General features: G+C 52.2%; 1 protein-coding gene across 1 annotated transcript in view; it reads right to left on the bottom strand.

Moving 5' to 3' along the window:
* Positions 1 to 25,640, bottom strand: part of eif2b5 (eukaryotic translation initiation factor 2B, subunit 5 epsilon) — a 71,274-nt gene extending 45,634 nt beyond the window's left edge. The window contains exons 1-7 of the mRNA XM_070883787.1: positions 25,468 to 25,640; positions 22,402 to 22,526; positions 20,273 to 20,458; positions 16,011 to 16,188; positions 13,886 to 13,966; positions 10,339 to 10,416; positions 6,514 to 6,826 (exon numbers count right to left, since the gene is read on the bottom strand). Of these exons, the coding sequence (XP_070739888.1) occupies positions 6,514 to 6,826; positions 10,339 to 10,416; positions 13,886 to 13,966; positions 16,011 to 16,188; positions 20,273 to 20,458; positions 22,402 to 22,526; positions 25,468 to 25,629 (1,123 nt within the window). The 5' untranslated portion in view covers positions 25,630 to 25,640. The remainder of the gene's footprint in view (positions 1 to 6,513; positions 6,827 to 10,338; positions 10,417 to 13,885; positions 13,967 to 16,010; positions 16,189 to 20,272; positions 20,459 to 22,401; positions 22,527 to 25,467) is intronic.
* Between the last annotated feature and the right edge of the window lie 1,249 nt (positions 25,641 to 26,889).

Raw genomic sequence — 26,889 nt, 5'->3', positions numbered from 1 at the left:
TAACATAATAAATAGGAGCAGGAGTAGGCTATTCGGCCCCTCGCGCCTGCTCCGCCATTCAATAAGATCATGGCTGATCTTCTACCTCAACTCCACTTTCCCGCCCGATCACAAATCCCCTGATTCCCCTGGAGTCCAAAAATCTATCTCTGCCTTGAATACGAAAACATTCAATCCACAGCCCTTTGGGGCAGAGAATTCCAAAGATTCACGCCCCTCTCTGAGTGAAGAAATTCCTCCTCATCTCAGTCCTAAATGGTCAACCCCTTATCCTGAGACTGTGCCCCTAGTTAATGTGCAGATCAGATTTAATTGAATGGCAGAACATGCTCAAGGGGCTGAATGGCCTCCTCCTATTCCTGAGTATTTACTGCACTGGTCAATGTCTACAATTAGATTTCATGCCAACAGCTGGAGGTATGATAATTTCAACACTATTACAGCACCCGTCCTTTCCAGCAGTAAGTTTGCACACTTTTACTGCCAGTTATCTCCAATGGTGAGCTCACTCACACTCACTATACCCTCATTGGTGCATTTGCTCACTACTGATGCCCTTTAACACCACTGGTGGGAGGCCTATGGTCCATTCACAATTCTTCTGAAAAACCTGCATGTAATAGTCTGTTAGTGCTCATGGATGGGGACCAAAGATGAGTTTGAAAAGGTGGTTTTGAGATGTATTTTGAAAGTAGGGAGTAAGGTGGCCAGTTGGAGGAAACTGGCCAGAGAATTCCTGAAAACAGGAGCATATTGATTGAACAAACAGCCATCAATGGTGGAGCCGAGGGAATGAGGGGAGAGGTGAAAAAGTGAGGAAGTGTTGTCTGAGGTGCGGACGGAGTGAGGGGTGAGGAGGTGTCTGTGTCTGAGGTGTGGAGGGAGTGAGGGGTGAGGAGATGTCTGTGTTTCAGGAGTGGAGGGAGTGTGGGGTGAGGAGGTGTTTGTGTCGGAGGAGCGAAGGGAGTGAGGGACGAGGAGATGTCTGTGTCTCGGTACAGAGTGAGGGGTGAGGAGTTGTCTGTGTTTCAGGAGTGGACGGAGTGAGGGATGAGATGTCATGTCTGTGTCTGATTCCCGGGATGGCGGGACTGACCTATCAAGAAAGACTGGATAAACTGGGCTTGTATTCACTGGAGTTCAGAAGAATGAGAGGGGACCTCATAGAAACGTTTAAAATTCTGACGGGTTTAGACAGGTTAGATGCAGGAAGAATGTTCCCAATGTTGGGGAAGTCCAGAACCAGGGGTCACAGTCTGAGGATAAGGGGTAAGCCATTTAGGACCGAGATGAGGAGAAACTTCTTCACCCAGAGAGTGGTGAACCTGTGGAATTCTCTACCACAGAAAGTAGTTAAGGCCAATTCACTAAATATATTCAAAAGGGAGCTAGATGAAGTCCTTACTACTAGGGGGATCAAGGGTTATGGCGAGAAAGCAGGAAGGGGGTACTGAAGTTCCATGTTCAGCCATGAACTCATTGAATGGCGGTGCAGGCTAGAAGGGCTGAATGGCCTACTCCTGCACCTATTTTCTATGTTTCTATGTTTCTGAGGTGCGGAGGGAGTGAGGGGTGCGGAGGGAGTGAGGGGTGAGGAGATGTCTGTGTCTCAGCTACGAAAGGAGTGAGGGATGAGGAGAAGCCCAGTGGGAGATGAGCAGGAGTGAGAGATGAGGACAAGTATAGCATTGGAGGCATGGAGGGAGCAAGGGATGAGAGGTTCAGAGTTAAAAGGAATGGAGGGATGCAAGGCAACTTTGTATATAGCACCTTTAAAGTTGTAAAATGTCCCAAGGCGCTTCACAGGTAACACAAACAAATAAATTTGACACCGAGCCACATAAGAAATTACGGCAGATGACCTAAAGCTTGGTCAAAGAGGTAGGTTTTAAGGAGCGTCTTAAAGGAGGAAAGATGTAGAGAGGCGAAGAGGTTTAGGGAGGGAGTTCCAGAGCTTAGGACCCAGGCAGCTGAAGGCACGGACACCAATTGTTGAGCGATTATAATCAAGGATGATTAAGAGGGCAGAATTAGAGGAGCGCAGAGATCTCAGGGGGTTGTAGGGCTGGTGGAGATTACAGAGATAGGGAGGGGCGAGCCATGGAGGGATTTATAAACAAGGATGAGAATTCTGAAATTACTTAACCGGGAACCAATGCAGTTCAGCGAGCACAGGGGTGATGGGTGAGTGGGACTTGGTGCGAGTTAGGACACAGGCTGCTGAGTTTTGGATGACCTCAAGTTTACATAGTGTAGAATGTGCCTGGATACTGTGCTCAAAACTGTGGATAATCTTGTATAATGTAATCACTGGTGTAATATAGGAAAAGTGGCAGCCCACAGAATTTATATAGCATCTTATCGCTTCTCCCTGTAGTATCTCAGACTGCCTCACATACAATGATTTACTTTGAAGTGCGGCAACCACTTTGCGCATGGCAAGATCCCACAAATAGCAACGAGTACTTAATTGTTCATTTTCTTTTTAATATTCTCGTTGCTGTTGGTTGAGGGAAGAATGTCGGCTGGAACATTGGGAGAACTCCCCTGCCTTTCTCTGCAAAGTGCTTAGAGCCCAGCAGCTGAAGGCTCTGCCACCAATGGCTGAGCAGTTAACCCCACAATAACCCCCCCACCCCCCTCCCCACCCTGACATGTCTGCTCTCTTCTAACCTGATGTGCCAGAACAAGCTTATGGGACCTAGGATGAGAGGGTTATCTCTATCTGTCTGTCTTTGTCTGTGTTTACATAGGGTAGAATGTGGGAGGAGAACTAGGAATGCGTTGGAGTAGTCAAGTCTAGAGGTAACAAAGGCAATGATGAGGGTTTCAGCAGATGAGCTGAGGCAGGAGCGGAGACAGGCAATATTACGGAGGTGAAAATAGGCGGTTTTAGTTATGTCGCGGATATGTGACATTTCAGAGTCAAAAATGACACCTAGGTTGCGGACAGTCTGGTTCAGCCTCAGATAGATGCTAGGAAGAGGGATGGAGTCGGTGGCCAGGGAATGCAGCTTGTGGCAGGGGAAGATCACTCAGCAAGAGTGGGGAGGCCATGGAGAGATTTAAAAACAAGGACGACGGGTTTTGAGATCAAGTCATTGGGGCGGAGGGAGCCAGCGGAGCTTGGAAACGGGTGACGGATCCATGGGACCGAGTGCGGGTGAGAGCAGATGGAAGTGTGGGACATGGTGCAGGTGAAGAGAGGGTTGATGGGTGCATGGGACTGACTAGAGAGGATCGGGGGGGGATGACGGAATGTGGGACATGGGGCAGGTAAGGCATTTTGCAAGAACTGTAACCCGTGGCAGGTTAATGCGTGAGACCAGCTAGAAGGGCACTGGCTTAACATATCATCTGAAAAATGGCACCTCTGACAACGCAGGACTCCCTCTCCAGTCGTCTTGGTTAACCCTTGCCACTAGACCAAGACCTAACTCGGTCAAGTCCGTGGTGGCTGGCGTGCACAGGCATCTTCCACCCTTCAATATGTAGTTTGGGACCTGGAATATCAGATCTTCATTGAAACGCCTGTGAACTCATCCCTTTTTGGTGTGGAAGCAAGTCATCCTCGATACGAGGAGACTCCCTCAGTACTGGCACTGGTGAGTATCAGCCTAAATGATGCACTCTGACTGAGAGCACTGCCAACTGAGTCAAGCTGACGCACAGAGAAACATGCAGAGAAGGGAAAGGTTTCTTCACTAAGTATTGAAAACACAAACTGCCCAGAAAAGCAGCTACACATAGGCAAGTCAGCAACGAAAAAAAAAGGAGAAACGACTTGCATTTCTACAGCGCCCTTCATGACCACTGACATCCCAAAGTGTTTTACAGCCAATGAAGTACTACTTTTTTCTAACGTTTAGTTACTGTTGCAATGTAGGGGAAACAGCAGTCAATTTGCGCACAGCAAGCTCCCACAAATAGCAATGTGATCATCTGTTTTACTGATGTTGATTGAGTGATATTTGCCAGCATTCCAGGGAGAACCCCCCTGCTCGTCTTCAAAATAGTGCCATGGAATCTTTGCTTTCCAGATCAGAGAGCAGACGGGGCCTCGGTTCAACGTCTCATCTGAAGACGACACCTCCGACAGTGCAGCTCTCCCTCAGTACTGCCCCTCCGACAGTGCAGCTCTCCCTCAGTACTGCCCCTCCGACAGTGCGGCGCTCCCTCAGTACTGCCCCTCCGACAGTGCAGCGCTCCCTCAGTTAGCCAGCCTAGATTTTTGTGCCTAAGTCTCTGGAGTGGGACTTGAACCCACAACCTTCTGAGGTGAGAGTGTTACCCAACGAGACACAGCTGACATGGCTTAACTCCATCCCGACTGAGAGAGAGCCAGGTGGCCAGATATTTGGGTTCATAAGAACATAAGAATTAGGAACAGGAGTAGGCCATCTAGCCCCTCGAGCCTGCTCCGCCATTCAACAAGATCATGGCTGATCTGGCCGTGGACTCAGCTCCACTTACCCGCACTCTCCCCGTAACCCTTAATTCCCTTATTGGCTAAAAATCTATCTGTGACTTGAATACATTCAATGAGCTAGCCTCAACTGCTTCCTTGGGCAGAGAATTCCACAGATTCACAACCCTCTGGGAGAAGAAATTCCTTCTCAACTCGGTTTTAAATTGGTTCCCCCGTATTTTGAGGCTGTGCCCCCTAGTTCTAGTCTCCCCGACCAGTGGAAACAATCTCTCTGCCTCTATCTTGTCTATCCCTTTCATGATTTTAAATGTTTCTATAAGATCACCCCTCATCCTTCTGAACTCCAACGAGTAAAGACCCAGTCTACTCAATCTATCATCATAAGGTAACCCTCTCATCTCCGGAATTAGCCGAGTGAATCGTCTCTGTACCCCCTCCAAAGCTAGTATATCCTTCCTTAAGTAAGGTGACCAAAACTGCACGCAGTACTCCAGGTGCGGCCTTACCAATACCCTATACAGTTGCAGCAGGACCTCCCTGCTTTTGTACTCCATCCCTCTCGCAATGAAGGCCAACATTCCATTCGCCTTCCTGATTACCTGCTGCACCTGCAAACTAACTTTTTGGGAGTAATTTGATTTTACGTTTTAAAGTTTAATTTGTTTTAATTGCCGGTGCTTTTAGTGTCCCCTTCCCTTTTATAGGGGGCACTGGGAAAATTGTGATTTTAGTGCCCAAAAAAAAACAAACAAACAAAAAAAAGAAAAACACAAAAAAAAAAGGAAAGAAAAGGGCCTTGTAAATGTCTGGTGTGTCACCCAGGTCGGGTGGCACGGTTTAATGTTTTATGTTTTGCAGGTAGACTCAAAGAGTTTCATGCACAAGGACCCCCAGGTCCCTCTGCACCTCAGCATGTTGTAATTTCTCCCCATTCAAATAATATTCCCTTTTACTGTTTTTTTTCCCCCAAGGTGGATGACCTCACAATTTCCGACATTGTATTCGATCTGCCAAACCTTAGCCCATTCGCTTAACCTATCCAAATCTCTTTGCAGCCTCTCTGTGTCCTCTACACAACCCGCTTTCCCACTAATCTTTGTGCCATCTGCAAATTTTGTTACACTACACTCTGTCCCCTCTTCCAGGTCATCTATGTATATTGTAAACAGTTGTGGTTCCAGCACCGATCCTTGTGGCACACCACTCACCACCGATTTCCAACCCGAAAAGGATCCATTTATCCCGACTCTCTGCTGTCTGTTCACCAGCTAATTCTCTATTCATGCTAATACATTTCCTCTGACTCCGCGTACCTCTATCTTCTGCAGTAACCTTTTGTGTGGCACCTTATCGAATGCCTTTTGGAAATCTAAATACACCACATCCATCGGTACACCTCTATCCACCATGCTCGTTATATCCTCAAAGAATTCCAGCAAATTAGTTAAACATGATTTCCCCTTCATGAATCCATGCTGCGTCTGCTTGATTGTACTATTCCTATCTAGACGTCCCGCTATTTCTTCCTTAATGATAGTTTCAAGCATTTTCCCCACTACAGATGTTAAACTAACCTGCCTATAGTTACCTGCCTTTTGTCTGCCCCCTTTTTTAAACAGAGACATTACATTAGCTGCTTTCCAATCCGCTGGTACCTCCCCAGAGTCCAGAGAATTTTGGTAGATTATAACAAATGCATCTGCTATAACTTCTGCATCTCTTTTCATCAGGACCAGGGGACTTGTGCACCTTGAGTCCCATTAGCCTGTCCAGCACTACCGCCCTAGTGATAGTGATTGTCTCAAGGTCCTCCCTTCCCACATTCCTGTGACCAGCAATTTTTGGCATGGTTTTTGTGTCTTTCACTGTGAAGACCTAAGAAAAATAATTGTTTAAGGTCTCAGCCATTTCCACATTTCCCATTATTAAATCCTGCTTCTCATCTTCCAAGGGAACCAACATTTACTTTAGTCACTCTTTTCCGTTTTATATATCTGTAAAAGCTTTTACTATCTGTTTTTGTTTTCATTGTCGCCAATTGTGAATGACCATCTGATTAAACGCACAACTGCCGAATAACCTACCTATAACACAGTTGTGGCCAATGGAGCTGTTCCTTATAAAGCAGTTCGTCCCAATGACGGTGCTTTGGCCAATCACAACATTTTCTTCCAGCACACTTCCCTGACCGAGGCTGACCTCCGACCCTCGGTAGACGTTGTGCCGCAAGTGGACGCTGAAACCGTTGTCATCGTCCGTGAAGTTCATCTCCGGCGTCATGGGGTAGACCCAGCGACGGATGATGTCCAAACACACCGCCTCGTACACGAACAGATTGGAGACCCTCACCCCGTACTCGTCCACTGTCACGTGCATGTGAATCTGATTACCTAAAATCTGCAATGCACAGAACGTCTCAACATTGTTCCCATTAAGCTAAGTGGCCGCCGCGCCCCCACCTCCCGCGCCTCGCCCCCCCCACCTCCCGCGCCTCGCCCCCCCCCCACCTCCCGCACCTCGCTCCCCCCCCCCCCCACCTCCCGCACCTCGCCTTCCCCCCCCCCCACCTCCCGCGCCTCGCCTTCCCCCCCCCCCCACCTCCCGCGCCTCGCCCCCCCCACCACCTCCCGCGCCTCGCCCCCACCACCTCCCGGGCTTCCCCCCCCCCACCTCCCGCACCTCGCCTCCCCCCCCCCCCCACCTCCCGCACCTCGCCTTCCCCCCCCCACCTCCCGCGCCTCGCCCCCCCACCACCTCCCGCACCTCGCCTCCCCCCCCCCCCCACCTCCCGCACCTCGCCTTCCCCCCCCCACCTCCCGCGCCTCGCCCCCCCACCACCTCCCGCACCTCGCCTCCCCCCCCCCCCACCTCCCGCACCTCGCCTTCCCCCCCCCCACCTCCCGCGCCTCGCCCCCCCACCACCTCCCGCGCCTCGCCCCCCCCACCACCTCCCGCGCCTCGCCCACCCCACCTCCCGCGCCTCGCCCACCCCACCTCCCGCGCCTCGCCCCCCCCACCTCCCGCGCCTCGCCCACCCCACCTCCCGCGCCTCGCCCCCCCAACACCTCCCGCGCCTCGCCCCCCCCCCACCTCCCGCGCCTCGCCCCCCCCCCCACCACCTCCCGCGCCTCGCCCCCCCCACCTCCCCCGCCTCGCCCCCCCCCACCTCCCGCGCCTCGCCCCCCCCCCACCTCCCGCGCCTCGCCCCCCCTACCTCCCGCGCCTCGCCCCCCCCCACCTCCCGCGCCTCGCCCCCCCCACCTCCCGCGCCTCGCCCCCCCCCACCTCCCGCGCCTCGCCCCCCCCACCTCCCGCGCCTCGCCCCCCCCACCTCCCGCGCCTCGCCCCCCCCCACCTCCCGCGCCTCGCCCCCCCCCCCCACCTCCCGCACCTCGCTCCCCCCCCCCCCACCTCCCGCACCTCGCTCCCCCCCCCCCACCTCCCGCACCTCGCTCCCCCCCCCCCCACCTCCCACGCCTCGCCCCCCCCCCCACCACCTCCCGCGCCTCGCCCCCCCCACCTCCCGCGCCTCGCCCCCCCCCACCTCCCGCGCCTCGCCCCCCCCCACCTCCCGCGCCTCGCCCCCCCCCCCACCTCCCGCACCTCGCTCCCCCCCCCCCCACCTCCCGCACCTCGCTCCCCCCCCCCCCACCTCGCTCCCCCCCCCCCCACCTCCCACGCCTCGCCCCCCCCCCAACCACCTCCCGCGCCTCGCCCCCCCCACCTCCCCCGCCTCGCCCCCCCCCGCGCCTCGCCCCCCCCCCACCTCCCGCGCCTCGCCCCCCCTACCTCCCGCGCCTCGCCCCCCCCCACCTCCCGCGCCTCGCCCCCCCCACCTCCCGCGCCTCGCCCCCCCCACCTCCCGCGCCTCGCCCCCCCCCACCTCCCGCGCCTCGCCCCCCCCACCTCCCGCGCCTCGCCCCCCCCCCCACCTCCCGCACCTCGCTCCCCCCCCCCCCACCTCCCGCACCTCGCCTTCCCCCCCGCCACCTCCCGCGCCTCGCCCCCACCACCTCCCGGGCTTCCCCCCCCCCACCTCCCGCGCCTCGCCCCCCCCACCACCTCCCGCACCTCGCCTCCCCCCCCCCCCCCACCGCACCTCGCCTCCCCCCCCCCCCCACCTCCCGCACCTCGCCTTCCCCCCCCCACCTCCCGCGCCTCGCCCCCCCCACCACCTCCCGCGCCTCGCCCCCCCCACCTCCCGCACCTCGCCCCCCCCCACCTCCCGCGCCTCGCCCCCCCACCTCCCGCACCTCGCCTCCCCCCCCCCCCACCTCCCGCACCTCGCCTTCCCCCCCCCACCTCCCGCGCCTCGCCCCCCCCCCCACCTCCCGCACCTCGCCCCCCCCACCTCCCGCGCCTCGCCCCCCCCACCTCCCGCGCCTCGCCCCCCCCCCACCTCCCGCGCCTCGCCCCCCCCCACCTCCCGCGCCTCGCCCCCCCCACCTCCCGCGCCTCGCCCCCCCCCACCTCCCGCGCCTCGCCCCCCCCCCCCACCTCCCGCACCTCGCTCCCCCCCCCCCACCTCCCGCACCTCGCCCCCACCACCTCCCGGGCTTCCCCCCCCCCACCTCCCGCGCCTCGCCCCCCCCACCACCTCCCGCACCTCGCCTCCCCCCCCCCCCACCTCCCGCACCTCGCCTTCCCCCCCCCACCTCCCGCGCCTCGCCCCCCCCACCACCTCCCGCGCCTCGCCCCCCCCACCTCCCGCACCTCGCCCCCCCCCACCTCCCGCGCCTCGCCCCCCCCACCTCCCGCACCTCGCCTCCCCCCCCCACCTCCCGCGCCTCGCCCCCCACCACCTCCCGCGCCTCGCCCCCCCACCACCTCTCGCGCCTCGCCCCCCCCACCTCCCGCGCCTTGCCCCCCCACCACCTCCCGCGCCTCGCCCCCCCCACCTCCCGCGCCTCGCCCCCCCCACCACCTCCCGCGCCTCGCCCCCCCACCTCCCGCGCCTCGCCCACCCCACCTCCCGCGCCTCGCCCACCCCACCTCCCGTGCCTCGCCCCCCCACCACCTCCCGCGCCTCGCCCCCCCACCACCTCTCGCGCCTCGCCCCCCCCACCTCCCGCGCCTTGCCCCCCCACCACCTCCCGCGCCTCGCCCCCCCCACCTCCCGCGCCTCGCCCCCCCCCACCACCTCCCGCGCCTCGCCCCCCCACCTCCCGCGCCTCGCCCACCCCACCTCCCGCGCCTCGCCCACCCCACCTCCCGCGCCTCGCCCACCCCACCTCCCGCGCCTCGCCCCCCCAACACCTCCCGCGCCTCGCCCCCCCCACCTCCCGCGCCTCGCCCCCCCACCTCCCGCGCCTCGCCCCCCCCCACCACCTCCCGCGCGTTTCAACCCCCCCCACCACCTCCCGCGCCTCGCCCCCCCACCACCTCCCGCGCCTCGACCCCCACCACCTCCCGCGCCTCACCCCCCCACCACACCCCCCCCACCTCCTGCGCCTCGCCCCCCCCACCACCTCCCGCGCCTCTCCTCCCCCCGACCACCTCCTGCGCCTCGCCCCCCCCCCCCCGACTTCCCGCGCTTCGTCACCCCCCCGCCTCCCGCCCCCCACGCCTCGCCCCCACGCCCCGCCTGATGGGCCGATTTGCCTCCGTCTGTGATGTTTAATTCTAACTCACTACTGACACCACTGTGTCAGCCAGACACTCGGATAAAGCAACTACCTGCAATACACTCGCCACTTACAGGCAAACGGCAAGCTGCGCTCACCGGGAGCCTTTCACGTAGCGATCGCTGCACTGGGGGAGGGAGGAGTGGCAGATGAACTGCAGAGTGCAGGGTCACCATGTCTAAAGCTGCCACTGCGGGGGGTGTGGGACCGACGATGATCCACACGCGAGTAAATCCATTGCCTTTTTAAATTTAAATAAAGCCAAGTAGCAAATTGAAAACCCACCTCTTCATTCACAAGAATCCCACGCACAAAGTCATCTCTGGTTTGGTAATCGAAGTTATCCGTGAACAGCTCTGCGACCTGGAAAGTAAATGAAATGTTAGGGACGGGCGGAGATACTTCGCAGCAGTGAAATAAACCTCAACACGCTGGAAATGCACCGAAAGCCCTTCAACATTTCTTTTTATTCGTTCTGGGATGTGGGCGTCGCTGGCAATTTTGCCCATCCTTAATTGCCCTTGAGAAAGTGGTGGTGAGCTACCTTCTTGAACCGCTGCAGTCCGTGTGGTGAAGGTGCTCTCACAGTGCTGTTTGGGAGGGAGTTCCAGGATTTTGACCCAGCGATGATGCAGGAATGGCCGATATATTTCCAAATCAGGATGGTGTGCGACTTGGAGGGGAACTTGCAGGTGGTGGTATTCCCATGCGCCTGCTGCCCTTGTCCTACTGGATGGTAGTGGTCGCGGGTTGGGGAGGTGCTGCCGAAGAAGCCTTGGCGAGTTGCTGCCGTGCATCTTATAGACAGTACACACTGCAGCCAGGGGGCGCCGGTGGTGGAGGGAGTGAAGGTTTAAGGTTTTGGATGGGATGCCATTCAAGTGGGCTGCTTTGTCTTGGATGGTGTCGAGATTTGGTTTCCATATTTACGAAAGGCTATACTTGCTTTGGAGGCAGTTCAGAGAAGGTTCACTAGGTTGATTCCGGGGATGAGGGGGTTGACTTATGAGGAAAGGTTGAGTAGCTTGGGCCTCTACTCATTGGAGTTCAGAAGAATGAGAGGTGATCTTATCGAAACGTATAAGATTATGAGGGAGCTTGACAAGTTGGATAGAGAGAGGATGTTTCCACTGATAGGGGAGACTAGAACTAGAAGGCATGATCTTAGAATAAGGGGCTGCCCATTTAAAACAGAAATGAGGAGAAATTTCTTCTCTCAGAGGGTTGTAAATCTGTGGAGTTCTCTGCCTCAGAGAGCTGTGGAAGATCGGACATTGAATAAATTTAAGACAGAAATAGAGTTTCTTAAACGATAAGGGGAGCGGGCGGGGAAGTGGAGCTGAGTCCATGATCAGATCAGCCATGATCGTATTGAATGGCGGAGCAAGCTCGAGGGGCCATATGGCCTACTCCTGTTCCTATTCCTTATGTTCTTATGAGCTTCTTGAGTGTTGTGGGAGCTGCACTCATCCAGGCAAGTGGAGAGTATTCCATCACACTCCTGACTTGAGCCTTGTCGATGGTGGAAAGGCTTTGGGGAGTCAGGAGGTGAGACACACGCCACAGAATACCCAGCCTCTGACCTGCTCTTGTTGCCACAGTATTTATGTGGCTGGCCCAGCTATGGGATGTTGATGGCGGGGGGATTCGGCGATGGTAATGCCGTTGAATATCAAGGGGACGTGGTTAGACTTTCACTTGTGCGAGATGGTCATTGCCTGACACTTGTGTGGCGCAAATGTTACTTGCCACTTATCAGCCCAAGCCTGAATGTCGCCCAGGTCTTGCTGCATGCAGGCATGGACTGCTTCATTATCTGAGGAGTTGCGAAGAGAGAAAACTGAGAGAAAAGCCAGTTCCAGGCTGAGCGAGAACTCCACAGAACTGTGTGGTAGAGGGAACCTTGGTGACCACACTTCAAAAACACTGCATTGGCTGTATAGTGCTTCGGGACATCCTGAGAGGTGGTGTATACCGGAATTGAGAGTTCACATCTATTTAGGAAAGATTGAACAGGCTGGGGTTCTTCGCTCTAGAAAAGAGAAGGCTGAGGGGTGAGCTGATAAGAGATCTTTAAAATAACGAATGGGTTTAATAGGATAGACGTAGAGATGTTTCCACTGGGGGGTGGGGGGGGGGGGGGGGAAAACTAGGAGTCATAAATATATTATCACTAATAAATCCAATAAGGAATTCAGGAGAAACTTTTTTTACCCAGGGAGTGGTGAGAATGTGGAACTTGCTGCTACAAGGAATAGTTGAGGCGAATAGTATAGATGCATTTAAGGGGAAGCTAGATAAACACGAGGAGAAAAGAATAGAAGGTTATGCTGATAGGGTGAGATGAAGAGGGGTGGGAGGAGGCTCATGTGGAGCATAAACACCGGCACGGACCTTTTGGGCTGAATTGCCTGTTTCGGTGCTGTAAAATTCTGTGTAATATAAATGCAGATCTTTCTATTTTAATTAGCTCAGTATAGACAATACTCTCTCTCTCTCTCTCTCTCTTCGGCAGTCCCTTGGAGTCAAGAATGACTTGCTTCCACACTAAAAATGAGTTCTCATGTAACTGATGAGTCTGATGCGGGACCTAGTCTCTGGCACAGGTGGGGCAGACGGTGGTTGAAGGAACATGTGGGTGGGGTGCTTAGGATTCCGTGCGCTCCTTCTGCTGTTTACTCTTGGCTTCAGCCTGTTCTCGGCGTAGAGACTCGAGATGTTTGGCGCTTTCCCGGATGCTTTTCCTCCACTTTGGGCAGCCTTGGGCCAGGGATTCCCAGGTGTTGGTGGGGATGTTGCACTTTTTCCAAGGAGGCTTTGAGGGTGTCCTTGAAGTGTTTCCTCTGCCTATCTGAGGCTCGTTTGCCGTGTCAGAGCTCCAAGTAGAGCGGTTGTTTTGGGAGTCTCGTATCGGGCATGTGGACGATGTGGCCCATCCAGCAGAGCTGATCGAACGTGGTCAGTGCTTCGATGCTGGGGATGCTGGTCTAAGCGAGAATGCTGACGTTGGTGCGTCTGTCCTCCCAGTGGATATGCAGGATCCTGCAGCGTTGGTGGTACTTCTCCAGTGCTTCAAGAAAGGCGACATGTCCGATTGCGGTAACTACAGAGGAATCGCCTTCTCCCTGTGGCTGAAGAGCTCCTCCCAGAGTCGCAATGCGGATTCCGCCCACTAAGGGGCACAGTGGACACGATCTTAACCACGCAGCAAATCCAAGAGAAATGCAAGGAACAGCACCAACCCCTGTACATGACCTTCTTTGACCTCACAAAGGCCTTCGACACCGTCAACCGTGAAGGATTATGGAGCGTCCTCCTCAAATTCGGTTGCCCTCAAAAGTTTGTCACCATCTTTCGCCTGCTTCATGACGACATGCAAGCCGTGATCCTGACAAACGGATCCAGCACAGACCCAATTGACCTCGGACCAGGGTCAAGCAAGGCTGTGTCATTGCACCAACGCTCTTCTCGATCTTCCTTGCTGCGATGCTCCATCTCACCCTTAATAAGCTCCCCGCTGGAGTGGAGCGTATCTACAGAGCAAACGGGAAACTGTTCAACCTCCATCGCCTCCAGGCCAGATCCAAGGTCATCCCATCCTCTGTCATTGAACTACAGTAATCAGACGACGCCTGCGTCTGCGCACACTCAGAGGCCGAACTCCAAGCCATCGTCACTGAAGTGTACGAGAGCGTAGGCCTTACACTAAACATCCGTAGACAAAGGACCTCGATCAACCTATACACAATCTTCATAGCCACTGCAGTGTAGATAGTGGCCGCCCCAAACCTTTTCTCCCGTGAAATGATTAGGATGCATTATCTTCACTGACCTGTGGAGAACAGATGCTTATGTGACAGTCGAGAAGGTCATGGCGGATTTCAATCTCGTCATTGCTGCTGTGAAACACGTTCTGTGGAAAACAGACACGGGCGGTGTTTAGGCAAAATTTATTACTACATTGCAATCAGAGAGACCTGCACAGTCTGTTTTTTTAGTGCTGCTGTCTCATTAGTGGATAAAACAGAATACCAAGAGCTGTTAAAATAAGCAATTAAAAGTGAATAAAGATTGATGAGAACTTACATACACAACACAGGATATACGGCACAGAAACAGGCCTTTCGATCCAGCTATTCCAAGTTTATGCTCCATTCGAGCCTCCTCCCGTCTTTCCTCATCTAAATCTATCAGCATAACCCTCTATTCTCTTCTCCCTCTTAAGCTTGTCTAGCCTCCCCTTAAATGCATCGATACTATTCACCTCAACCACTCCCTGTGGTAGCGAGTTCCACATTCTCACCACTCTCTGGGTAAAGAAGTTTCTTCTGAATTCCCTATTGGATTTCTTGGTGACTATCTTATATTGATGCCCTCTAGTTATACTCTTCCCCACAAGTGGAAACATTCTCTCTGTATCCACTCTATCAAAACATTTCATAATTTTAAAGACCTCCATTAGATCATCCCTTAGCCTCTTTTTTTGAAGAGAAAAGAGATCCAGCTTGTTCATTCCTTCCTGATATGTACACCCTCGCATTTTTGGCATCATCTTTGTAAATCTTTTCTGCCCCCTCTCCAGTGCCTCTATATCTTTTTATAATATGGCAGCCAGAACTGTACCCAGTACTCCAAGTGTGGTCTAACCAAGATTCAAGGTTTAGCATAACTTCCCTACTTTTCAATTCTATATCTCTAGAAATAAACCCTAGTGCTTTGGTTTGCTTTTTAATGCCATGGGATTTAAATTTTATTGGTGACCCCCCTGCCCCCCACCCAAAGGCTCCATGTGACCCACAAAGACAAAACCTTGAACACTCAGCAACAAACAACCATAACAGTCAGGAGCCAAAGAACAGTAAGGTTGCGGTTCGGATTTTAGTGAAGTGCGATCGTGGGCCTGCAATGCAATTATTCGGTTAAATGTTACAGAATTGCACTCACAGTAAAGAACTTCGCTCATCAGAGACACACACTAAGATTTCGGGGATGCAGGTTAATGCATCCTGTAGGAATTTCTTTCCATTACAAATTAATGCTCTTAAAATCAGGATAACTGATCTCAGAGCCCAAATTCTGGATATGCATTCCCAATGCATGAATTTGAAAAATTCATCCTACAGTTACTGTCCTTCCAAACACAAACTGTGTTGGGAGAGACTACTTTGAGCAACATATATCTGGGCTGCATTACCAGGGAGGGTTACAGGTCTGTCACTGTACAACACTGGGGCCCAGGTCTGTCACTGTACAACACTGGGGCCCAGGTCTGTCACTGTACAACACTGGGGCCCAGGGGTCTGTCACTGTACAACACTGGGGCCCAGGTCTGTCACTGTACAACACTGGGGCCCAGGTCTGTCACGATACAACACCGGGGCCCAGGTCTGTCACTTTACAACACCGGGGCCCAGGTCTGTCACTGTACAACACTGGGGCCCAGGTCTGTCACTGTACAACACCGGGGCCCAGGTCTGTCACTGTACAACACTGGGGCCCAGGTCTGTCACTGTGCAACACTGGGGTCCAGGTCTGTCACTGTACAACACTGGGGCCCAGGGGTCTGTCACTGTACAGCACTGGGGCCCAGGTCTGTCACTGAACAGCACCGGGGCCCAGGTCTGTCACTGTACAACACTGGGGCCCAGGGGTCTGTCACTGTACAGCACTGGGGCCCAGGTCTGTCACTGTACAGCACCGGGGCCCAGGTCTGTCAAGGATCAGAAAGACCACTGTAGTCCATCCAGCAGGTCCCAGGAAAACGATCACCACCACTTACACCGTGCTGTTTACAGACGAGATACAAGGCAGCTTTGGGCATTATTTCATAGCGTTACTTTAACCCCGGCCCGCTGTGTCCTGGGAAAATCGCACTTGCAACATGTGTTGGGGACCATGGGGTGTATGATGAAGCATTCCAGCGAGAGGGATTAATCGCAGGGTACAAGGGAACACACCATGGGGAATCGGAATTTCTTCTGCCTGCGGGCCTTCTGATAGTGCAGCACGCGGCTGGTTTTGCTGTCCATGGCCACGATGACATCATCCTCCTGACATCTTGTCCTGTGGCCCGGCGACGACTCTTTGAAAATCATCGTCATGACGGACACATTCTTCTCCAGCTTGCGCCTCGCCCTACAAAACACGAGACACACGTGGTCATAAAGCGAGGAGCAGCAGGCCATCCAGAGCTGCAAGAATGCTCGGGCATTCCACAAGTTGATATATTAAACTTGACAACGGCATTACAAATCTGGGTCTGCCTTCGTTATTCTCTCAGGTACGTCAATGGGAATCACTCCCGTAAGCGGTCTGAGCGTCTTGCGTTTAGGAATGCCCAATTACCCAATATCTAACCGTTGTGGAAGTATTGGAGAGTGATGATGAAGCTCGTGCAGTAGAGGTCATATATATGGACTTTCAAAAGGCATTTGATAAAGCACCGCATAACAAGACTTTTTCGGAAAATAGAGAAACGTGGGATTAAAGGGACAGTGGTCATTTTGGTGCGTAATTGGCTAAGGGATAGGAGATAGAGTATTGAGGTGAATGGATATTTTTTTGACTGGAGAGTAGTATCCAGCGATGTCCCCAGGGGTCGTTATTAGGACCACTGCTTTTATTGTACTATATAAATGACCTGGACTTGGGTATAGGGAGTGCAATTTCAAAGTTTGTGGTTGATGCAAAACTTGGCAAATAGTATATAGTGAGCAGGATAGTAGCAGACTTCAGGAGGACAGAGACAGACTGGTGAAATGGGCAGACACATGGCAGATGCAACTTAATGGGACTAGGTGTGAAGTGATGCACTTTGGGAGGAACATGGAGAAGCATGGTACTATTTTGAGGGGAGTGCAAGAGCTGGGGGACCTGGGGGGCATGTTCATAAATCTTTGAAGGTGACGGCATGTTCATAAGGAGGAATAAGAAAGAGTATGGGGTACTTGGCTTTGTCAATAGGGGCACTGAATACAAAAGCAAGGAAATCATGCTAAACCTTTACAAATCACTGGTTAGATCTCAGCTGTAGAATTGTGTCCAATTCTGGGCACCACACTTTAGGAAGGATGTCAAGGCCCTGGAAGAGGGTAGAGGAGGTCTAGCAGCATGATACCAGGGATATGGGACTTTAGTTATGTGGCAAGAATGGAGAAGTTAGGATTCTCCACAGAGCAGAGAAGGTTAAGGGGAGACCAAATAGAGGTCGTCAAAATTATAAGCGGTTTTGATAGAGCAAGTTCAGAGAAACAATTTCCTCTGGCGAGTGGGTCCTTAACAAGAGAGCATAGATTTAAAATAATTGGCAAAAAAACGAGGAGAAATTAGTTTTTTCCCCCCACACAGAGGGTTATTAAAATCTGGAAAAATCTGAAAGGGTGGTGGAAGCAGCTTCCAGGGAAGTTTCAAAGGGCAATTGCACATGTACTTGAAGAGGATTAATTGGTAGGGTTATGGGGGAAAAAGTTGGAGTGTGGGACTAAATTGGACAGCTCTTTCAAAGAGCCGGCACAGGTCTGATGGGATGAATGGTCTCCTTCTGTGCGGGCTATGACTCTATGATAACATAATCCAGAGCTAGAACACATAAGAAATAGGAGCAGGAGTAGGCCACCTGGCCCCTCGAGCCTGCTCCGCCATTTAATAAGATAATGATTGATCTGATCATGGACTCAGTTCCACTTCCCTGCCCGCTCCCCATAATCCTTTATTCCCTTATCGCTCAAAAATCTGTCTGTCTCCACCTTAAATATATTCAAAGACCCAGTCTCCACAGCTCTCTGAGGCAGAGAATTCCACAGATTTACAACGCGCTGAGGGAAGAAATTCCTCCTCATTTCAGTTTTAAATGGACAGCCCCTTATTCTGAGACTATGTCCCCTAGTTTTAGTTTCCCCTATGTGGAAAATCCTCTCTGCATCCACCTTGTTGAGCCCCCTCATTATCTTATATATGTTTCGATAAGATCACCTCTCATTCTTCTGAACTCCAATGCGTATAGGCCCAACCTACCTTCATAAGTCAACCCCCTCATCTCCGGAATCAACCTTGTGAACCTTCTCTGAACTGTCTCCAATGCAAGTATATCCCTCCTTAAATACAGAGACCAAAACAGTACACAGTACTCTAGTTGTGGCCTCACCAATACCCTGTACAGTTGTAGCAGGACTTATCTGCTTTTATACTCTATCCCCCTTGCAATAATGGCCAACATTCCATTTGCCTTCCTGATTACTTGCTATACCTGCATACAAACGTTTTGTGTTTCATGCACAAGGACCCCCTAGGTCCCTCTGTACTGCAGCACTTTGCAACTTTTCTCCATTTAAATTATATTTCTATCTTTTCCTTCCAAAGTGGATAACCTCACATTTTCCCACATTATACTCCATTTGCCAAATTTTTGCCCACTCACATAGCCTGTCTTTATCCCTTTGCAGACTTTTTGTGTCCACCTCACAATTTGCTTTCCCAGCCATCTTTGTATCATCAGCAAACTTGGCTATATTAGTCTCGGTCCCTTCATCCAATTCATTAATATAGATTGTAAATAGTTGAGGCCCCAGCACTGATCCCTGTGGCACCCCACTAGTTATTGTTTGCCAACCGGAAAATGAACCATTTATCCCGACTCTCTGTTTTCTGTTAGCCAATCCTCAATTCATGCTAATATATTACCCCCAACCCCGTGAACTTTTATCGTGTGCAGTAACCTTTTATGTGGCACCTTATCGAATGCCTTCTGGAAATCCAAATACACCACATCCACTGGTTTTCCCTTATCCACCCTGCTCGTTACATCTTCAAAGAACTCCAACAAATTTATCAAACATGATTTCCCTTTCATAAAACTATGCTGACTCTGCTTGATTGAATTATGCTTTTTCAAATGTCCCGCTATTGCTTCCTTAGTAATGGACTGCAGCATTTTCCCAATAACAGATGTTAGGCTGTAACAATAGGGCGCCTTGTAATGTGTACTGGACATTCACCTCTTTCGAACACCCCCCACTTGTGCCTCTCCAATATTTCAATGAAGTCTTACTTGACTTCAACAAAGTTCCAAATACCCTCCTGCATTCTAAGCTTTGGAGTCTGGCAAAAGCCTGCCCTAGCAGCTTTCTGCTTAAAAACCTGACTAGGGGTGTGCTTTTGTCTCTACTGTTATTTCCCTGTGCTCACACCTAGAGGGGAGGGCCTATGTCAGACAACCTGACCTAGGACCAAAGACTTCCCAACACAAATCTGACCCAAGAGACGAGAGTGTTACCTACTGAGTCACGGCTGACAGCTTTTAACACTTTCAGGCTCTTCCAATTGTTCAGCTGTTAAAGGCAGCGATGGTTGTGCAAAGCACAAGACAACAGGCTGAATCTCCTGGCCTTTGCTGAGTCAACAGAGCTCAACCTGCTGATAGCAGGAACGCTACAACTGATGTCCGCACCTGTGGTGGAGGCAGAGACAGAGGCGGGGGAAAGTCAGCCAGTGTTCTTGCTCATGATTGCTATCCAGTGAACGCTTTTGAAAAGTTCACATGTAAATGTAGATCTTTCAAAGAGTCAACACGGACACGATGGGCCGAAAGGCCTCATGTACGTTATCACTGTTCTAGGATTCTGTGAAAAGTCAAGTGAGCACAGGATTGGACTTGGCTGGAGGTTGCCTTGAGACGAAAACCCTGCCTGCGCTCACTTTCTAGGTTACCACTTTGAAATGCGAATCCACCTACTTCCTTCACCCCACCATTAGTGGCCGAGCCTTCGGCTGCCTCGGCCCCAAGCTCTAGAATTGCCTCCCTAAACCTTTCTCCTCCTTTAAAGACGCTGCTTAAAACCTACATCTTTGACCAAGCTTTTGGTCACCCATCCGAATATCTCATGTGGCTCGGTGTCACATTTTAATTGACAACACTCCTGTGGAGTCCCTTGGGACATTTTTACTGCATTGAAGGGGGGGGGCTACATATGTGCAAGTTATTGTGGATTCCTGAAATAATCAATGACTTCTGGATCGGAGGGCAGCATAAATGTGTCAACAATAAAATGGGATTGTACAGCGGATGGGAGCGTTTTGTACAAAGAGCACTGTAGGGAGACCACTGCAGGTGCAGAAATCATCTGAAAAATAAGGCACCCTGAACAGATCTACCCAGGTACAACTGAATGGGGAGAGCCCAACATCACCAACAAACGAGGCCTACACCAAGGACATCACTCACTTGTGCTCCTCCAATGCTTTGAATACATTAATATTGGACACAATATCGCCGTAAAGTAGAATGAAGTCTGAGCGGAGCAGCGACTTTGCATCCACGTCCCTCAAGATATCTCCCAACGATCGGTAGGACTCGGAGCTCATGATGTGGATGGTGTTTGGAGAGGTGGGACGACTCCACTTTGATTTGCTGAGGAGAAATACACAACTGGCCATGAACATGTGGAATTTATAAACAGGGGCAAGGTCAGAATTCTTTAGGAATAGCTCCAGAGGTTCAATTCATATAAAAGCTTTCATCTGCAGGCACTCCCTGTCAACATTTTCCCCCACTATAAATGAACAAATCCACAATTATAACTTTCTATATAAACCTGTAACACTTGAGTTAGACCTTCCTGCCCTAGAGTGTTGCCTCCGCTGGCCGGAGCATTTACAGGATGTGGGCGTCGCTGGCAAGGCCGGCATTTATTGCCCATCCCTAACTGCCCTCGAGAAGGTGGTGAGCTGCCTTCTTGAACCGCTGCAGTCTGTGTGGTGAAGGTGCTCCCACAATGCTGTTAGGGAGTTCCAGGATTTTGAGCCAGTGAGGATGAAGGAACGGACAATATATTTTCAAGTCATGATGGTGTGTGACTTGGGGGGAACATTGGAGGTAGTGGTGTTCACATGGGCATGCTGCCATTGTCCTTCTAGGCAGTAGAGGTCACGGGTTTGGGAGGTTCTACCGAAGAGGTGTTGCTGCAGTGCTTCTTATAGATGGTACACACTGCAGCCATGGTGCACCGGTGGTGGAGGGAGTGAATGTTGAAGGTGATGGATAGGGTGCCAATCAAGCGGGGTGCATTGTCCTGGATGGTGTTGAAATTCTTGAGTGTTGTTGGAGCTGCGCTCATCCAGGCAAGTGGAGAGTATTCCATCACACTCCTGACTTGTGCCTTGTGGATGGTGGAAAGGTCTTTGGGGAGTGAGGAGTTGGAATCCCTCGCTGCAGAATACACAGCCTCTGACCTGCTCTTGTAGCCACAATATTTATGTGGCTGGTCCAATTAAGTTTATGGTCCAATTGAAAGAGAGAGCAGAAAATAAGAATAAATTGCTCAACCTAAATCAAGTCAATACTAATACAAGTTAAAGTTTGGAATACTCTATGCCAGAGGACTGTGGATACTCAGTCGAAGAGTATATTCAAGACAGAGATTGATAGATTTTTGGGTAATAAAGGAATCAAGGGATATGGAGATAGGGTGGGAAAGTGGGGTTGAGGTCGAAGATACATACAAATATAGATCAGCAACGATCTGGCTGAATGTCCCCAACAGGCTCGAGGGGACATTTGGCCTATTCCTGCTCCTAATTCTTATGTTCTATTACAGCTCATAACGCAACAAACACCAATGTGGTTTTAACTCAGTTTGAGAGAGTAGTGAACAATAAATCTGATTGCCGCACTGATTCCCCTCATCCATCCCGACCATTGGCTGCTCAGGCACAGTTTCAGGATCATGTTGGATTTCGGCATTGGTGTGATGGCGGATGAGATTCCACACACAGTCCGCTTAAAACACTTGCAGGACCATTGTGGATTTCCCCACTGGAAGTGTCTGCAGAAAGCATGCAGAGCTGTCTAACAGTAGGGTGGGTACAGGTCTGTTACAAGAGCATGGCGCATTTTTAAAGCATATTGGCTTGTGTGACTTTTCCCTACAGCGGGCTGGTATTAATGGACTGAATGAGACTGGTGTCAACAATGAGGACCAACATGTTGGCATTGCTGATACCAGGCTCATTTGGTGCATTAATGAGAGGGAGATGAGGACAATTCATTTCACGCAGCGAGTTATGATGATTTGGAACGTGCTGCCTGAAAGGGCGGTGGAAGCAGATTCAATAGTAACTTTCAAAAGGGAATTGGATAAATACTCAAAAAGAAAAATGTTGCAGGGCTATAGGGAAAGAACAAAGGAGAGGGACTGATTGAGTGAGCTCTCTCAAAGAGCCAGCACAGGCATGATGGCATCCTTCTGTCCTGTAAGATTCTATGTTCTCTAGTGATTTCAAATGTTCATTTTCCTAGCACACCATAGTTCATTACATAAGGCCCCAATAACAATTCTTAGAACTCATTATTACAGAATGTGGTCCTTGATCTTCTGGGCCATCCAACAGCAGAAGACGTAGGTCTCTTGGACACCAGTCGCCGTGAGGAACTCCAGGCTGTAGTCGATCATCGCCACGTTAGCAAGAGGGAGCAAGGCCTGCAGCGGAACAGAGAGAATAGTTTCACTGCGCTCGCGCCAGCATTACAGCCAACCCCACCGACAGGCAAAACCGGCATCAATCAGCTGCACACCAGCTCTGTCCTGCACGCAATCTGGGCAAAATAAACAGACCCGCTCCCTGAGCGGTCAGTGAGTGCACACAGTGAGGAACTGAGGCGCACAGAGCACAAAGGTTTCTAGGTTCCAGCCCCGGGTCTGTGCCAAGTAGCAGTGGTGGGGCACAACCACCCTTCCCCATGTTGGAGCAGGCACTCAGCCAGGCTACATCTGGCTGTCCCTCTAGCCTCTGTTGGGAGTCCTGGTGCATGGTTGTTTGGTAGAGGATAAGACTGCGCTCTGCAGTGATTCTCTCCAGAGGCGAATACCCTGCTGATGCTCACTGGCCTCACGCACAAATGGCCACTCGGGCAAGGTACTGGAGGGAAACCAGCGATTAGACCCCAGCAAGAGGTAGGGGTCAACAACCAGGGGCCATAAATTTCAAGTAATTGGGGGGAGGTTTAGAAGAGATATGAGGGGAAATTTCTTCATGCAGCGTGTAGTGGGGTGAAAGGGTGGTAGAGGCAGGAACCCTCACCACATTTAAAAAATACTTGGATGTGCACTTAAAGTGCCGTGGCCTACAGGGCTACGGACCAAGAGCTGGAAAGTGGGATTCGGCTGGATAGCTGTTGGTCGGCCGGCGCGGACACGATGGGCTGAAATGGCCTCCTTCCGTGCTGTAAATTTCTATGATTCTAAGAAGGTGGTGCCTTTAGGAAAGGAGGAGCTAGGAAACAGAAATAACCATAATTAGTCCCAGAATATAAAGGTGGCTCACTCTGTTCCACATGCAGTTTCAGGCTATTATCTCTGGCTCCTGTGTTTCATAATACTTAATGTAAGCACAACCGGGGCTTGTACTCCCAAAACCTCTGCGTCTCCTTTAAGACACTACTTAAAACCAACCTATTTGACTAAGCGTTTTGTCACCTGTTCTAATGTCTCCTTATGTGGCTTGGTGTCAAAATTGGTCTGATTGCACTCCTGTGAAGTGCTGTGGGAGCTTTTACTCCATTGAAGGCGCGATAGAAATGCAAGCTGTTGTTGTGTGTCAGTGTATGTGTGAAGGTACTGAACCCTGAGGTTCCAAGGGCTCCTATCACCCTTCATTAGCTCACCCCAGTACCACTCTTCACGAGCAATCCTAAATAGTGAGCGCTGATGGACTATTCAACCATTGTGTCAGCTGTGGCTCAGTGGGTGGCACTCTCGCCTCCAAGTCAGAAGATTGTGGGTTCAACTCCAGGGACTTGAGCACATAAATCTGGACTGACACTCCAGTACAGTGCTGAGGGAGCGCTGCACTGTCGGAGGTACCATCATCAAAGAGATGTTAAACCAAGGCCCCGGTTGTTCTTTCAGATGGACGTAAAAGATCCCACGGCCACTATTTTGAAGAGCAGGGAAATTATCCCCGGTGTCATGGTCAATATTTATCCCTCAATCAACATAACAAAAACAGATTATCTGGTCATTATCACTTTGCTGTTTGTGGGAGCTTGCTGTGCACAGATTGGCTGACGCGTTTCCTGTATTACAACAGTGACGACACTTCAAAAGTACTTCACTGGCTTTGAGGTGGTTGTGAAAAGCACTATATAAATGTAAGTCTTTCTTTCTTTTCATAGGGACCATTACAGCGAAGCATAATCCTGTCCTCCTCACCTAATGGCACCAAGGCTGGATGTCCCATCAGGAAAACTCTGGCTGATTCCCCATCCCACGAACACAGGGGCACTGTGACGGTTTGGCTCTCAGATACTGAAACCTGGGGGTGGGAGTTCTGTGTCAGACCAAAACCAGGTGGGAGGGGAGGGAGCGGGAAAATAGGGGGCATCCCAAGGGCCTCTCACTGGCCTGCAGTCGCGTTAATGGTGGGGGGGCTGATGTTAGCTGTAGCTCTGTGGGTGGCACTCTCGTTTCTAGGTCAGATGGTTGTGGGACGTGAGTACATAAATATCGGCTGACACTCCAGTCCTGTACTGAGGGAGCGCTGCGCTGTCGGAGGGGCAGTACTGATGAAGTGCCGCACTGTTGGAGGGGTAGTACTGAGCGAGTGCCACACTGTCGGAGGGGCAGTACTGAGGGAGTGCCGCACTGTCGGAGGGGCAGTACTGAGGGAGTGCCGCACTGTCGGAGGGACAGTACTGAGGGAGTGCCGCACTGTCGGAGGGACAGTACTGAGGGAGTGCCGCACTGTCGGAGGGACAGTACTGAGGGAGCGCCGCACTGTCGGAGGGACAGTACTGAGGGAGTGCCGCACTGTCGGAGGGACAGTACTGAGGGAGTGCCGCACTGTCGGAGGGACAGTACTGAGGGAACGTTGCACTGTCGGAGGGACAGTACTGAGCGAGCGCCGCACTGTCGGAGGGACAGTACTGAGGGAGTGCTGCACTGTCGGAGGTGTAGCCATCTTTTGGATGAGACGTTAAATTGAGGCCCTGTCTGCTCTCTAAGGTGGATGGCACTATTTCGAAGAAGAGCAGAGGGGTCATCCCCGGTGTCCTGGGGGGCTATATTTATCCCTCAATCAACATCACGATAAACAAATTATCTGGTCATTATCACATTGCTGTCTGTGGGAGCTTGCTGTGCGCAAATTGGCTGCCGCGTTTCCCACACTCCAAAAAATACTTCATTGGCTGTAAAGCGCTTCGGGCCCTCCTGAGGCAGTGACAGGCACAATAGAAATGCGAGTCTGTGCTTGTGCTTCACAGCCCGGAGAACGGAATCCAGAGGCCCTAGCCCTCATTCGCCCTCTCTCCCCCCGGACCCTGTCTCCCCCCGGGGCCTCTCCACGGACCCTCTCTTCCCCCCTCTTCCACCCCGGACCCAGCCGCCGCCGCCGCCGCCGCCGCCGCCGCCTCTCCCTCACCCGCGGCCGGTCCTTAGTGATCGGGAAGAAGCGCCTGTTGAAGCTGTCAGCCACCAGCACGGCTTGCAGAGGCCCCGCCTGCTCGCTTTCCGCCTCAGCCGCGGCCCCGCGGCCCGGAGCCGCTCCTGCCGCACGCCGGCCCGGCTTCTGCTTCGCCGCCATCTTGGCAAAGGTCAGGGTGACGGGTGGTAGCTACGGCCCCGCCCCCTCGCTCCCATTGGCCAAGCGCCGCCGCCATCTTGGTAAAGGCATATGGACGGAGCGCCGCGACCGCCCTAGCGCTTCAAAACGTGTCAAGTGCAACCACAATGCCAGGAGCCCGACAGTGGGCAGCGGGCTGATATCAGTCCTGCTAGTATCTGAAATAAAAAGATAAAATGCTGCAAATACACGCAGATACGTTAGCATCTGTAAAGTGTAAAGACAGATTACTGTTTCGGGTGTGTACCCTTTATCATGCACCCCTGTCATTTATCATACTGCTCAGAATCTTCTGTTCTTCAGGCTACACCAACTTGTATTTATATAGCGCCTTTAAAGTAGTAAAACGTCCCAAGGCTCCTCAAAGAATCGTTATCAAACCAAATTTGACACCGTACCACATAAGGAGACATTAGGCTAGGCTTGGTCAAAGAGGCAGGTTTTAGCGAACACCTTAAAGGAGAGAACTGCGGCGATGTTTAAGGAGCGAGTTCCAGAGCTTAAGGCCCAGGCAACTGAAGGCATGTCCACCAATGGTGGGCCGATGAAAATCAGGGATGCATAAGAAGTCAGAATTGGAGGAGCGCAGAGATCTCGGAGGGATGTAGAACTGGAAGAGGTTAGAGGCCATGGAAGGATTAGAAAACAAATCAAATGCCCTGCACAGTTTGATTAAAAAACAAACAGCACAAACATTTGGGGTCCTTCTGCACCCCCACTCAATCCATCTCCTTTGTCCCCTCCCCACCCTTGCCGAGATACATTAAAACATAACTGCGCGGTAAAACACGTTAGTAAATTAACCTGTAAACTGCTTACACACTAAATTCAGAATAAAACAAATAATATCGTAATATATTACGCATAACTGAATTTTACTTTACTGTTTTTTACTCTCGCCATTTAAAGACTACTTGGATGCGCACCTGAAGTGCCATAACCGACAGGGCTACGGACCAAGAGCTGGAAAGTGGAATTAGGCTGGATGTCTCTTTATTGCGGACACGATGGGCTGAAATGGCCTCTGATGCGTCCTTACTATACAGTATAAATGCACACGAGGCCCATGCTTGAGAGAAGGTCAGTCTGTGACCTGTCCTTTATTCCTTAGCACTCAAGTGATGAAGGTGGGTGGAGCTTCCCCTTTTATACCTGAAGGTCCAGGTTAGGAGTGTCTCCCGCCTAGTGGTCAGTGTTCTCACAGTGTACAACTTAGGTCAA

Source organism: Pristiophorus japonicus, chromosome 6 (genome assembly GCF_044704955.1).
Source record: "Pristiophorus japonicus isolate sPriJap1 chromosome 6, sPriJap1.hap1, whole genome shotgun sequence".
Lineage (NCBI taxonomy): Eukaryota > Metazoa > Chordata > Chondrichthyes > Pristiophoridae > Pristiophorus > Pristiophorus japonicus.
The sequence above is the reverse complement of the archived record's forward strand: the minus strand, read 5'-3'. Positions and strand labels throughout refer to the sequence as shown.